The 15,542-nt window shown below is 38.1% G+C and overlaps 1 protein-coding gene across 1 annotated transcript in view; it reads left to right on the top strand.

Annotated features, from left to right (window-relative positions):
• Positions 1 to 15,542, top strand: part of SYNE1 (spectrin repeat containing nuclear envelope protein 1) — a 164,619-nt gene that overhangs the window by 67,206 nt on the left and 81,871 nt on the right. The window contains exons 58-75 of the mRNA XM_053461370.1: positions 449 to 604; positions 999 to 1,163; positions 3,231 to 3,403; positions 4,268 to 4,421; positions 4,950 to 5,093; positions 5,743 to 5,907; positions 6,184 to 6,501; positions 7,297 to 7,452; positions 7,712 to 7,882; positions 8,008 to 8,334; positions 8,749 to 8,901; positions 9,587 to 9,754; positions 10,126 to 10,302; positions 10,795 to 10,941; positions 11,492 to 11,617; positions 11,898 to 12,074; positions 12,408 to 12,673; positions 12,806 to 14,966. Of these exons, the coding sequence (XP_053317345.1) occupies positions 449 to 604; positions 999 to 1,163; positions 3,231 to 3,403; positions 4,268 to 4,421; positions 4,950 to 5,093; positions 5,743 to 5,907; positions 6,184 to 6,501; positions 7,297 to 7,452; positions 7,712 to 7,882; positions 8,008 to 8,334; positions 8,749 to 8,901; positions 9,587 to 9,754; positions 10,126 to 10,302; positions 10,795 to 10,941; positions 11,492 to 11,617; positions 11,898 to 12,074; positions 12,408 to 12,673; positions 12,806 to 14,966 (5,304 nt within the window). The remainder of the gene's footprint in view (positions 1 to 448; positions 605 to 998; positions 1,164 to 3,230; positions 3,404 to 4,267; positions 4,422 to 4,949; positions 5,094 to 5,742; positions 5,908 to 6,183; positions 6,502 to 7,296; positions 7,453 to 7,711; positions 7,883 to 8,007; positions 8,335 to 8,748; positions 8,902 to 9,586; positions 9,755 to 10,125; positions 10,303 to 10,794; positions 10,942 to 11,491; positions 11,618 to 11,897; positions 12,075 to 12,407; positions 12,674 to 12,805; positions 14,967 to 15,542) is intronic.

Raw genomic sequence — 15,542 nt, 5'->3', positions numbered from 1 at the left:
TGTGGTATTTAGATATAGAGCCTGACCGTGTCTCTTACCAACCAAAGGGAAACTAGGTTCAAATATCTTCAAATTAAGTAGGCCTTATGAAATCTAATTGGTTTTTAATGTTCTGAAGAAAGGTCTGAATGTTTGTGTAAGATATCATCTAAAGTTCCAAAAACAAAGAAAAATAACAGTAAAGTCATTGGATGCAAAAAGGGGGTACCCAATAAGATTTGAACAAAAATGAAAATGAAAAGCCTAAGTTAGAACAATTGAAATTATATTTATAATAAAGATATATTATCAGAACTTATAGGGCAGTACAGTCCAGCTGATGTGAAGCTGCAGAACACGGGGACACGGATGATACATGTGCATGTGAATGGCTAATTTTCAGTGCATTACGTGTGGCTGTGTGTGGCATGCTTTTTTGTCTTTATCAAAATGTGCTTGTGCTCTCTAGTCTATCCTTGAAGAAATAAACTGCCATGAGCCGCAGATCACCAGGCTAAAAGAGAAAGCTCAGCTGCTGAGGGAAGGACAGTCCACCAGCAAAAGCTTTATGCATACAGTGTCGCAGCTATCTTCTCAGTACCTAGTGCTAAACAATCTAACAAAGGTAAAGCTTTACTTTGTGTGCTTGCTGTCGCTATCTTTTCTGTTAATTAATTCAGGTTTTCTTGTATTATTTCCTTCAATAATTGCTATTGTCAAGGAACACCTACCGCAGTGAAAAGAAAGTCATAACCATAAGTCCAATCACAAATAGTAATAGACAAAAGTACACAGATCTTAATTTGTATACGTAACAATCAATACTTTCATGTTATTACCTTCATGAATTGGTTAATAGCTTAGATTTTAATTTTTTTTATAAATAAATGCTTTGTTTGTATAGTTGTATACTAATTAAGAAGGTTGTCTCACTCACCAACCTCAACATCTAAAGCCTTACCACGAAGCATAACAACTGCAGACAAATTAAGTGTACCATATATACAAATTCACTTTAGGAAAAAATGTCAAGGATGGACCGGATTGTCTCTGAACATCAGCAATTTTCACAAGGACTTACTGAGCTTCAAGACTGGATCAATGACGCTGTTCACATGCTTCAGTCGTATAGCCACCCTACTGCTGACAAGAGTGTCTTGGACAGTAGGATGACCAAGTTGGAGGTAGGCATATCCTGCTCGTCCAGAACTTATGCTCAATAGAATAGTACAACATGCTGTTCAAATATTGTAGATAGATAGATGGGTGGATGAAGTCTCACAATGCAGAAAATAACGATAGTAATTTAGTATGGTTTGACAGGTCTTCCACCCAACCGATTTACAACCTTCTGAACTGCTTCATTGATGGTTACATTGAAGAAGTGGCATGGCCTACTCTAAAGCAACCTGTTAAAACCCTCACACCCAACTGAATATTTATTTTTGTTCTCACTCAAAATAAGAGGTACCCAAAAAGACATACTCCTTACAGTAGTTTGCTTACAGTTGCTAAGAGATGGCACTTTTCCCAGACCGATTTTGTAACAGATGCAAGGAACTATGTTTATTCTCTTTGGTTCCCTAAAGACAAGATCCTGATGTGATCTGTTTTGTGTATCTATTTAAGATATTTACACCAGAAAACCACACAATGTTAGCTGTCAAATAATTACACTTTTAGCGAACTGTAGCTTTTCACATCAAATCAATACATTGCCTCTGTGGTGATCAAAGTGTTAAACTACAAAAAAAAATACGAAATCAGAACAGCAAAAAAATATATTTTTGTTATACTATATAAATAAATACATATAAACAGAAATATGTGTAAGGACCTATTAACAGAATATGTTTTCATTTCAAGGAATATTTTTGAGACATATGTACATATACCGTATTTGCTCGATTATAAGACGACCCTGATTATAAGACGACCCCCCAAAATCTGAATATTAACTCAGGAAAAAAAGAAAAAGCCTGAATATAAGACGACCCTAAAGGAAAAAAGTTTTACCAGTAAATGTTAATTCATGTAAACTATTTTTTTTAATAAAAGCTATGATTGAGAAAAATATTTTTTTTTTGTTTTTATTTCTTGTATTTTCCAACCTGTCCCCCAGTTACGCACATCTGCCCCCAGGCTTGCCACACCAATATGGCACTGTGGCCCATGATATGCCTTTTAACCCTCTATATGCCACTGTGCCCCATGGTATGCCTTTTGACCCCCTATGTGCCACTCTGCCTCCAGAAATGCCTTATACCCCTATATCCCATTCTGGCATTTAGGGGGTTAAAATGCATATTATGGGGCAGAGTGGCATATAGGGAGGTATAAGGCATTCCAGGAGGCAGAGTGGCATTAAGGGAGTTAAAAGGCATTATATAGAGCACTCTGCCTCCAGAAATGCCTTATACCCCTATATGCCACTCTGGCATTTAGGGGGTTAAAAGGCATATTATGGGGCAGAGTGGCATATAGGGAGGTATAAGGCATTTCAGGAGGCAGAGTGCACTATTAAATGCCCCCTTAACGCCACTCTGCCTCCTGAAATGCCTTATACCTCCCTATATGCCACTCTGCCCCATAATATGCCTTTTAACCCCCTAAGTGCCAGAGTGGCATATAGGGGTGTAAGGCATTCCAGAAATGCCCTACACACACACACACACACACACACACACACACACACACACACACACTTACTTACTTACCGGTGCTTCCAATTTCCTGCTGTATTGCCGGGGCAGCGGGTTGACGTCTCATTCCGCGGCAGCCGGAAGGAGGTGGAGTTGGCAGCGGGGGTTTGTATGCGTCCGTCGCAAATACCTTCCCCGGCTGTCAGAGATCAGGAACTCTGGAACTCTGATCTCTGACAGTCGGGGAAGGTATTTGCGACGGACGCATACAAACCCCCGCTGCCAACTTCACCTCCGGAAGCACCGGTAAGTGTGGGGGGGGGCGACGACAGGAGGATCCAGGTCCCCTGCAGCGGTGCGGGGGATCTGGATCTTAGTCTCCTAATCAGACCTCTATTTGAGGTCTGATTAGAAGACGACCCCGATTATAAGACGAGGGGTATTTTTCAGAGCATTTGCTCTGAAAAAAACCTCGTCTTATAATCGAGCAAATACGGTATATTTAATTTTGATATTTAATTTTTTTGTGTGTTTTTTGTTTTCAATCACTTGCTTAAAAGCACTTTTTGGTCTGTTTCTAATTTTCTTTTATTGAATGCCTGTTAATAGACACTCCTGACACAGAAGCAGGAGAAGGAAATACACATGAAGATGACATTAACTAGAGGAGAATCTGTCCTGAGAAACACATCCCCAGAAGGAGCACCTGCCATTCAGAATCTGCTGAAGGAGCTGAAAGACTCTTGGGCCGCCCTATTATCCGCTTGCATTCAGTGCAAAAGGTAGTATAGGTTTGGGGAAAAGTATATACTTCTGCTTCACAATGGTGGTATTATAACCCTTTAATCAACATATAACATCTGACATTTATACTGTGAATCTATATAACGGGCAAACCAGATCAGCACAACGTTAATAATGATTTGATTTAAGGGATTCCAAAGTGTTGCCTTTTGTCTCAATTACCTTAACCACCTTCATTTTTCTATATGATCCTCCTTATTATATTTGGCCAAATTTTTGTTTATTTTAATGTTTTTGATTTTATATTCGCCCTTCATCGTTTGAGCGCTACAGAATCTGCTGACGCTCTGTAAAATAAAATGTAATAAAATAATAATTTTTCAACCTTTGCTAGAGAAGGTAATAAAGATAAAGAGACTTTCCAAGTTTATGTGTATAGTATATTTACTCATATGTACTCCACCTTCTTTGATTTACATACACCCAATTGGTATGAAATGCCCGTATCCTGCCCACAGATACTGCTGTAATCATGTAAAACCTTCATGTTTCTTTAGGGAATGCTTAATATTAGAGTGAAGTCATGTGACATAGGAGAGGGCATAGACAGTTTGAAAAGCTTTGTTGCTCAAACATAGAAACATATCTATAAGATAAAAATGACAGCCTTGCTTAGTTTTCTTTGCCTGACATTGTAGAGCACCTTTGCTTTGTCTAGTTTGAACATCCCATTTATATTTAAATTTGACCTTTTCGTTAGCATTATCACAACAGTTAAACGTGTTATAAGTTTTGCAACTTTATTTTTTGTATTTCTGATTTTCCTTAATACTATTCGGTGGTACGGCTGCCCTATACAGTCCATGTCTAACTATAATGTCTGCTTATCTTATCTTTTGCAGTCAACTTGAAGGTGCTCTGTCTAAATGGACAAGCTATCAGGACGACGTCTGTCAGTTTTCCGGCTGGATGGAGAAGGTGGAAGATAGACTCAATGACTCTGAGAGACAGTATCCAGAACTAAGGGACAAAATGACAGCTCAGAGCAAAGCAAAGGTACAGCAAATGTTTCATCTTGTTTTAAAAGACATTTATTTTCAACCAGAGGAGAAGTAAACCCAAGAATAGTATTATTTACATCTTTGCTCTTTAAACTTTGAGGCGGACAGTTTACAAGGTTATATAGTGACCTCTAGATTGTAAGCTCCTTTGAGCAGGGCCCTCCTCATCTGTTGTTCCTGTACGTCATATTGTGTTACATACTACTTGTTATGTCCTGTCTACCCATTGTACAGCGCTACAGGATTTGATGGCGTTATATAAAACAATAAATAATAATAATAGTGATGAAAACTAAAAAAATACAGAAAAAAACACATTAACTGGGGAAGCCATCCTGATTTCCTATTCTTCTGATGAGCATACTGATGTATTTCCATTTTCAAATAATTGGACTGTTACTGTAATGTGTCAAAAAAACAACATTATTTGTACATAGGTAAAAAACAAAAAAAAACAATATTCAATTATATGTTCCTTTAAGCATAATATATTAAAATGAATGTACTTTTTTTTTATTCCCAGCTATTAAGTGAGGAAATTCTAAGTCATAGCAGCTTGCTGGAGACCATAGAGATGAAAGAATCCAGTATGACCGAACACTATGTCACCCAGCTTGAGCTGCAAGAACTCCAAGAACGCTACAGTTCCATCAAAGAAAAGGCAAAGGTATTAGGCTAAAGTACTCCAAATTGTAGTAAATTAATATTTTGTTATATTATTTAAGGTACCTTCCAACAAGCTTCCGGGATTAAAGGAAACACTTTGATTCAAGTGATATACACAACTAAAGATTGTTTGATTGCATATTCATTGGAAAATATGGTAAACCTCTGGTAGGCTTACGGCCTTAAAGATGATGGCTGGATCTTCACCTACGACAGGGAAATATCCAACAAAGGGCGACAGACATTGTTATATGTATAGGTAGACACTAGCATTATTCTTGGATAAATAAAGAGGTTATTATAGTTTAAAGTGAGATTTGCCATGCAGTTGTGATTTTAACTCATGTACTTATACTACGAAGGACCAACTTCGCTCAGCTTCTCCTTAAAATAAGGTTTAGGTCTCCCCTACAGACAGTAATTTTAAATCAATGATATTTCTTAAAAGTCTACTCCTCTATTAAAGATAGAGGTCCAAATCAGCATTCTTGCAGAATCAACATGCCAAGGCTAGCTTTTCATAATGCAGAGTGCAGTTGATCTGTTGAAGATACAAACTCATTTTAGTAAATAGATTTAGTAAATTAAAAAAATACTAAATAAGAGTTTAAGTTTTGGTCTTGGCTTACATGTCTTATTTTTCCTAACAGGAAAATATTGTGAAAATGGATAAGTTAGTTATAGCCCACCAAGATTATCAGAAGGGGATTAAGGTTTTTGAAGATTGGTTGGAACAGGAAACTGAAAAGTTGGACAGCTTGACCCATCTTGATGGCGATACACAAATGCACGAAGCAACACTTCAGGATTTGCAGGTAAAAAACTGAATTCTCAATACACATCAGGCATGTCCCAGACATGGAAACGGAAGATAAACCAAAACCAGAGTTTTGGGGGAAAATGAAGACTCATTGGGTGATACTTAAAAGACAGTGTTAAAAACCATACATCTAGGTACACTTGATGTTCACTTATATCAGAATCTAACTACATAAAATAATGTATGCTTTTTAATGTAGCACTGTTTGAAAGTTACTCCTTCGTTTTTGTTGTGTTGAAGAATAATGTAGCCTTTTCATTGACTATTTCAGGAGCTACAGGTGCGCTGTGCAGAAGGTCAGGCCTTACTTAATGCAATGCTTCACATAAGAGAAGATGTTGTACTGTGGGGTGTCCCCCACACAGAAGACAGAGAACTTGAGACATTAAGGCACGACTGGCAAGTTTATCAGCAGCGACTCGCGGAAACTAGAAGTCAGATCAACACTACCCTGAGCAGGCTGAAACTAATGGAACAGAAGTTCAAGAGGACAGATGAGTGGTTAACATCTGTTGAAGGAAAGGTTAATGTAAGAAAGGGGCGTCAGTCCGATAGATCAACAAAGGAGGTGCAACTACTCCAAATGAAGGTAATAGGATATTTTATTACAACATCCTATTTAGTTTTTATTAATAAATAAGATGAATTATTAGTGGAAGTGGAAGTGAATCCCATGTAGTTACAAGATGTTGGAATATTACAAATTATTATTATTATTATTATCTTTTATTTATATAGCGCCAACCGCAGCGCTTAATACAATACATAAACTCAAGGGGTATGACAAACCGAGAATTGACAGACTAAGACAAACCGATACATTAGGTGGAGAGAGCCCTGCTCGCAACAAATCAGCTATTGTATAGCAAAGATACAGATGTTCCAGTCTTCTTTTTTACAGTAAAATGCATATGCACTAAATAAAACATTGTTGGTAACCTACCATAGGAATAGTTATCTAAACTTCATGTTTTCAAGATCTGTCTGATTATACCTCCTCACTCTACTGTTGTTAAGTTACTGATTGTTGTTTTTGTACAGGAAATTAGACATGCTAGCAGTGTACTATTCTGACACATAATTTATCCGTATTTAGTCATTTGATAATTTTTGCTAGTTAGTTAAGATAGTTTATGTTGCCTAATTTAATCTACCTTTATATTAGTACATCAGAACTCCACAGAAAAAAATGTGGATTTTAAGTAATATGTATACTTGTGTGTGCTTGATAAAGAACCAGTTGGGGAAATGATAAAACCAAGGAGTTCTCTTATTTTCTTGAGTGCTAAGCTGTTAAAATGAACATTAATGAACATACTTAGGAGAACATCACATCACAGACTTGAATGACTTGATGACTGGCGTCCTCTGTTGTTTGTTTAAGAAATGGCAGGACGAGGTCTTGGTGTACAAAGAGGAGGTGGAGGAAGTTGGCGCATTGGCTCAGCAGGTGCTGGAGGAGAGTTGGAGCAGCAGTCGAATTGGGAGTCTAATCACACTGCACACATCTCGTTACCAAGCAGTCCGATTACATATCCAGGTAAAGGCTTTCATTCCATGACATAACTGTAGTGACTATAGCGCAAGGGGTTTATAAGATATTCCCTAATAATGCTGTAAAGGACTTTGTTATCCAAGATTCTAGGTTCTCCAATATAGCTGTCAGGCCTCAACAAAATTGCAGCAATTCAAATTCACCTTTTTCTGAGACAGCAGTCCTTGAAGATCATGTAGCTCAGCCATTCTCTACTTTATATGATTGAGTTATAATATACCATGTATGTGTCCACTCACTACAGGAACAAATCCAGCATATTGAAGAAGAGCTCAGAAGCATGGATGAATCTGACCTGGCCATCAAGGCTTATGCAGAGTGGTGGGATGAGGCTCAAAAAAATTTGAAACATGTTATCAGTGATATTGGCGTGTTGGATAAATCTGCAACGGAAAAGAAAATGAAGAAGTTACAAGTAAGTGTTTTGGGCAATGGCGTGACAATATTAAATATGTGGCTCAAGCATGTGTTGGTAGTAAATAGTATAATATATACAAGATCTTCTGCATTTTATTATAGAACTATATTTTATCTTTTTAGGCCCTTTTAAGTGACATGGATATGGGACATAACCTCCTAAAATCAGCTCGTGAGAAGGGTGAAAAGGTTTTAAAGTATTTGGAAGGGCCTGAAGCTGACCAACTGGAAAAAGAGATACACAGCCACATGATGAAATTGGAAGAACTGGCAAGTTCAATAAGGAAGGAACACACAACCTTAGAAAAGGGAATCCATCTGGCAAAGGAATTCTCAGACAAGTACAAAGCCCAGGGCCAGTGGCTAGCAGAGTATCAGTCTCTCCTTCAAACTGCAGTGGAACCGAAAACTGAGCTCTATGAAAAGAAAGCTCAGTTAGCCAAGTACAAGGTAACAAGGATGTACAAAGGAAAATGCAGAATAAGTAATTTGTAACGATTATCATCGTAGGTTTGTCGTAAGGTTTGATTTACCCTTTTTGCAGAAATATGTTGTTGGGTCCATTCACTCAAGAGAGAATTTGTGGGAAAGTTTCAAAACTCTGATATCAATCCCACTTTAGTAAACAGACCCCAGTGTGTTGTTTTATAACTGCTGGATTAACAAACTGTAAAGACGTCATGATGCTCTCATATAGCTGTGATATGCATTCTTTGAGGTTCTTTTTATGATGTGGCATTAATGAAACAATTGTTTGGACATACTTTGGGCAAAGCTTGTTTTAAAATGTGAAAGTTTGAGTACATAAAATAATGAAATACAAGTCGTAATAACTCAACATTGCTCAATTGTGTTTTCATACAGTCAATACAGCAGACAGTGTTTTCACGTGAGCCTTCTATCAAGCTGGTGAGCGAAAAAGGCGAATCTCTGCTTTCCTTCGCCCAGGATTCAACTGTGAGGGACAAGGTTCAGAAGCTTCTAAAAGACTACCAAGAACTTTGCAGCTTGGCAAAGGTGAAAATATAATTTGTGCCGTTTAGAATAAATCAAATAATGGCTGATTCTTCTGTTAATTAAAATGAAAGTGTATTGCTTGGGAAAAATAGGCGTTGAATGAAGATTTTTAAGTAGGCATAAATGCTGTGGACCTTGAGGTTTCAATCACACGGCTGCTTTGGTTATTCTACCATAGATGCCAATGTCAGGAAAAGGGCAAGAAGTTAATCGATCAGCAGGTCCAGACTGGTTATTGTGCGCACCATACAAATGCATGTGTTATTAAATTATGGTGTTATATATCTTACATAAATGTATCCTTTCATGTATTTTTTCAACTAGAAATAGTAACAAAACAACAATGAAGCAAAAAGAAATATAACCTTGACTGTGGGTAGCCGGATTATTAATGATAAGGTGTTTTTTGACTATGAAAAACTATGACCTTAAATTGACTCCTATAACAACCTTCTGCAAAAATTATACAGGCTCACATAAAAAGGCAACCAAACAAATATTGAATTGGTTATGAAACAATTTGAAAGTTAAATCTGTTTTCTACAAGTTTATTACTATTCAGTGACCAATAGAAAAGGCTTGGATTTATGCACACGTATGTTCACAGCTCCCTATTGAATGATGTAATTGCTAACATCATTGTTGTATATTTGTCAGATTTATTTTTGTCTATAATTTTGATTAGGCAAACGTTGCAGACTTGGAAGAAAAGGTGAGGGAACATGAGATCTACAACTCCCAGCTGCAAGATGTGGAGAAATGGCTATTACATATGTCCACCAGACTAGTAACGCCTGACTTAATGGAAAGCAACAATTTGGAAACAGTGACACAACATATGGCTAATCACAAGGTATTATAAATAGATTATATCTGTAAAATGATGAAACTAATGAACTAATCAAAATACATGATTTTTGGAGTGTAAGGTAGGGCTTACATTGTTCTCCAAGGCTAGTCCTCTATAGAAGTTGTGCCAGTTAGAATTGCCCTAGTCCTGTGTATTCGGTGGACCGATGTCTTCCTCACTGGTGACATTCCTGCTGGTGAGACAAAAAGAAATCTCTTCTTGACACATCGCCCAATGTTATTCTTTTTTTTAGAACAGTTTTTGAACTGCATCTCCTATGATTAACCTTTGACTATCTTTTTGCTGTCTGAGCATCATTGAGGATGAGGTAGACGAGCAGATTTGTCTATTTAATGAACTGTGTGTCTTGACAGGCAATGATGGAGGAGATTGCTGCATTTGAAGAACGATTGGCTGATCTTAAAACAAAAGGAGAAAATTTGGTTCTCCACTGCGCTGAACATCTACAGGCAAAGTTTAAGCAGAGTGTACAAGCCCATTTGCAGGGGACCAGAGACAGTTACACCGCCATCTGTAGCACTGCACAGCGAGTATGTATTACATGTTTAATTGACGGCTGTGAAAACAAAATAAACATGTATGTGTTTAGGAGGCCCTCAACCTCCATCACGAGAATCCTGTTATGAACATAAGGCATCATCAGTATGACCTGCTCCTTCTAGCACCCACCAAGTGCTTAGCACTGGGATATGACATGATTTCCTCTGATCATTTTAGGGGCAGAAGGGATCAAGTAACTGAGGTCTGAGCTCCCTTAAGGAGGACACCTGCAGAGGTGGCCTGAAACAGTTCTCACAGTCTAGGCCTTGTGAACATAATGTAAACATAATGACCTTTGACGTACACTATATAACACAGTGTTTGGAGCATGATTGTGACTCAGGTTTAACAATCCGTTTCATATGGAGCCTTACTTTTGTGATGATAATATTCATAAATTAACAAAGGGGTTTTTCTATCCATTTTGTTAACATGTCTTCGACACATGCACCAGTTCATTTGACTCTCTGCTTTGACTGCAGGTATACCTCAGCTTGGAAAATGAACTCCAAAAACACGTTAGTCATCAAGACACATTGCTGCAGTGCCAGGCTTGGTTTTCCACTGTTCAGCCAGAGATAAAAATCAGCTCTAAAGCACCACTCACCCTCACTGAGGCGATGAAACAGGTGAGTATCTGACGCCGGATTAAATTTAAACACTTGCACACTGTTGTCATCAGGTGCTGCGGAAAAAGAAATAGCAACTGTAGGTCCGCAGTAACAAGTAATAAAAATCTATAGGAATAAGTATTATAAATGCACAGGTAGCATTGTGTTTAAGCTGTGTCTGTCTGAGAGACACACACAGCCTAAATGGCGGTAAATGAGCTCCAGACAACCCGGCACCCAAGGGGGTGGGGCCTAAAGTAGGTGGGGTCACACAACACAGCATAACTCCACCTACCTTAGGCCACCTGGCAAGTATAAAAGTAATTTTGTTCTTTTCAAATTATATTTCTCTTCTCTCCTGATAATGCCTATCTCTGCTTGCATTAGGAATTGCACATATGGACAGTAAATATAATGTTTTGTTTACTAATTGGGAGTTGTATGTATACATGCAAACCTTCTTTGAGAAAGTGGGGTTTTTTTACAATACCAATTGTGATTTTAAATGCGGTATTGTGTAATTTAATTGTATGCATTTGTTTAAACGCTGCCTATTATCATTTTACAGGTGAAACATTACAGAACTCTGCTGGAGCAGGCCAACACATACTTGGACCTATTGTGTACATCATGTGATTTATCAGATGCGGCTGTGAAGAATGCAGCTATTGATATTCAGCAAACCAAACAGACAGTAAGCAATTTACTTGCTTTTACTGCATGCATATAAATGTGTATCTCCCCTGGTATACACACAAAGGAAAATAATCTGTTTGCAAAGTTTGATCATTTAGGTTTAAAGGGAAGCCATCATGGAACAAGTGTTGGGTACATTAACAAATCAATTGCATTTCATCTGGTTTGCAATTCCTCTAAGATTCTTGGGGTTATGCTTTCAAAGTGCTGATCTAGAATGAAGTGTCTGTGCACTGTCCTAGAGACATGCATTTAGAAATGAGTTCTTCTGTTTCCAGATCGAGAAAAAGATGCTGGTAGCCCAGGGCCTGACTAACGGGTGGGAAGAAGTCAAACAAATCAAGGCTGAGCTCCAATCATACTTCCAGGAAGCTGATCAGCAGCTGCAGGCCATGAAGAGGAGACAGTCCGAGCTGGAGATAAAGTTGGCCCAGAACATGGTATCACAGGTTAAGGTATGGCACCGCTGATTTAAATAATAAAGAACCCTACATCACTGCGGCCCTATTTAAAATATTAGATATTGCTTTGCTATTTATAGATATAGTATTTTAGGTTATATGCTGCTTTATTTAAACTTCAATCATTAGTCTGAAAATTCTGCACTTACTTAATTTTTTTACATTTTCCCTTTTCCTGAACTGTTTTATGTGTAGCTGTTGATGACCAATCTCTGTGACATTTCCCTGGTGCAACACCAAGTTAGGATGGCCTAACTACTATTAAGATATCAGAATAAAGTGAAAACTTTAATCATGTTTTTCCTCTATCATTTCTGAATTCCCTAGGAGTTCAATCAAAATCTTCAGACCAAGCAGGACAAGATTACAGTATTTACTGAAAAGGTTAACAAACTGACAAATGGGCAGGAATCCCCTGAGCATGGAGAGATTGGACACCTAAGTAACCGCTGGCTGGACTTTTGCTTTCAAGCAAATAATCTACTGCTACAGAGGGAAGAGGATCTTCAGAGAACCAGGGATTATCACGAACGTTTAAGCGTAGTTGATGTTTTCCTTGAGAAGCTAACCACAGCTTGGGACAATTTAGCCAGGTAAATAAACATGCATCCACAATTTGAAAGTGATAGTGTTGTAGAGAATACTTTATAATTAAAGCTAAAGACAATCCCTGCTGATTTTATTATAAATCATGCTGTATTTAAGTTCTTTGTTTATTTTATCAGATCTGACACAGAGAGCACAGCTGCACACTTGGAAGCCTTAAAGACATTAGCATCTCTTCTGCAAGAGAGGAGGTTTGCCCTTGAGGACTTTAAGGATCAGAAACAAAAACTGATAGAACACCTGAACGCGGATGACAAGGAATTAGTCAGGGAGCAGACCAACCATTTTGAGGAACGCTGGAATCAACTACAAGAACTTGTTAAAAATAAAAGTGTGACCTGTGTTTCCACATTGGAACAACTAAGTGTAGTCCATTCCCGACTGCAGGAATTGACTGAATGGGCTGAGGATCAGGAACCAAGCATTTCCGAGGCTTTGAATCAAAGCCCCCCACCTGAACTCGCTCAGAGCTTGCTTATGGATCATCTCACCATATGTAGTGAAGTGGAGGCCAAACAAATATTGCTGAAATCTTTGATCAAAGATTCTGACCGGATTATGGCTAGCCTTGGTCTCAATGAAAGACAACAGCTTCAAAAAGCTCTAGCAGATTCACAAAAACACATAGACTGCCTTACTGACTTAGTCAACCAGAGGAAGAAACACCTAAATAAAGCCTTATCAGAAAGGTCACAGTTTCTCATGGCTACTTATCAAGCTTTAAAACAAATTCACGAACTTGAAAAGAAAATTATGTTTCGGGAGTATATATGCTTACTGCCAGATGATGTGAGCAAACAGCTTCGAGGATGCAGAAATGTTCAAGCAAGTCTGAAGGCCTACCAAAATGACTTTAACCATCTGTTGAACCAGGGCAGAGAACTGATGAAGGAAGCCACAGAGCAAGAGAAAAATGAAGTGATGGGCAAACTACAAGAACTTCAAATTGTGTATGAGAGCGCGCAGCAGAAATGCAGTCAAAGGCTCATTGAACTTGAGAAGAGTATGGTTTCAAGGAAGTACTTTAAGGAGGATTTAGATAAAGCATGTCATTGGGTGAAACAGGCAGATGTGCTAACATTCCCAGAAATTAATTTGATGAACGATGACTCAGAACTTTATTGTCAGGTGTCCAAATATCAGCAGATAATTGAGCAGGCCTCAGAATATGAAAATCTTCTACTTTCTCTGCAAAGAAATGGCCAAGAGATCCTTCCTTCCCTCAACAAATTTGAACATTCTTATCTGGAGGAAAAACTGAACACCTTACCGCAGCAATGCCATTACGTTGTTTCATTAGCCAAAGAAAAACTTGCCAAGGTCCAGGAAGCCATCCATATTCGTAAAGAGTATACCTCGTTGATCGAGTTGACAAGCAAGGCTCTAAAAGAACTAGAAGACCACTTTTCACTCATGAACAAAATGCCATCTTGTCTGTTGGCTAAAGAAGTTTTGTCATTGAAGCAAGAGTACACGTCTATCCTAAATGAAGTAGGAAACCTGGGCACAGCCATTAATGAACTGAATCAGAAAAAGGAAATTTTCCGAAGCACTGGTCAGCCATGGCTTCCAGAGGAAATGTCACAGCTTTTATGCCAATATCAAAAGTTAAAAAGGGCAGTAGAACAGAAAATCAGACATCTTGAGGACACTGCAAATGCATATCACAAATATGATGATCTTTGTTCAAAGTTAAATATTAAAATAGAGACTTTGAGTAAGGAACTGGATCAAGTTAACGAGGAAACACTTCCAGCAGAAGACAAGTTGAAAAGTTATCGTACATTGGCTGCCAGTCTTCAGGATACAGCTACTCTTTTGAGACGGGTAACTGATAATTTAGAAGAGCTTTCCTCCAGGCTTGACTCTTCTGTTTATGAGAAAGCGGAATTACAAATTCAAAAATGGCATGAAAAATTAAAGTCTTGGAATGTGGTAATGAAGGAGAGAATGGGGGAATGCGAGAACAGATTAATACAGAGTATAGATTTTCAAATAGAAATTTGCCGTACTCTGGAGTGGCTAAGGCAAATGAAAGTAGAACTTAATGAACCTATATCATTGAATGGGAAACTCGAAAGCCTCCAAGAGGAGATTAGGAAGCTGCAATTACAACAAGAGGAAATTGTGTCATGCCTCAGAATAATGAATGCTCTGAGCATTAGGGAAAAACAGAAGTATCTGAAAGCTAAAGAACTTGTCCCTACTGACCTGGAAAACAGCCTGGCTGAACTCTCTGAACTTGACCGGGAAATCCAGGAAGCAGTCAGTGTAAAGCAAGTATGTATTTTATTTTAACGACTTATAAACCGCTATTAAACAATTAGAGCTGATGCCTTTAATGTGGCTTTGTTTGTGAATTTAAACCAATCTAAGTGACTCAACAAAATAATAATTTTTGGCCATAATAATCTAAGTGACCAACAAAATAATAATTTTTGGCCATTTGTTGCATTACATTTACTTAAAACCAGCAGGTTCCATAGGGGACAATGGAAAACATGACATTTAAATTGATATTAAACAGAATTTGCATTAACATTAACACATGTATATACATTCTGGTACAAAAGTGAAAAAACTACCCTGCATTATGTATTAGGAAATGCTTTCTATAATTTTATAGGGGGCTGTACTGGGGATGACGGGACGGCCCTGGCACTTTAAGGCCAGCAGCCGACTGATGACATAAATGCAGCCGATGTGCAGGCGCCCACTACGTTAACATAAAAACGTGCAGCCGGGGTGTCTAGCCAGTGACTGCACACTGCAGCCAACCAAAGTGGTTATTACTATTGATCACATACTGTATGAAACATAGTAATTTAGGTAGAAAAAAGAACTAAGTCCATCAAC

This window comes from Spea bombifrons, chromosome 3 (assembly GCF_027358695.1).
Source record: "Spea bombifrons isolate aSpeBom1 chromosome 3, aSpeBom1.2.pri, whole genome shotgun sequence".
In the NCBI taxonomy this organism is placed as follows: domain Eukaryota; kingdom Metazoa; phylum Chordata; class Amphibia; order Anura; family Pelobatidae; genus Spea; species Spea bombifrons.
The sequence above is the reverse complement of the archived record's forward strand: the minus strand, read 5'-3'. Positions and strand labels throughout refer to the sequence as shown.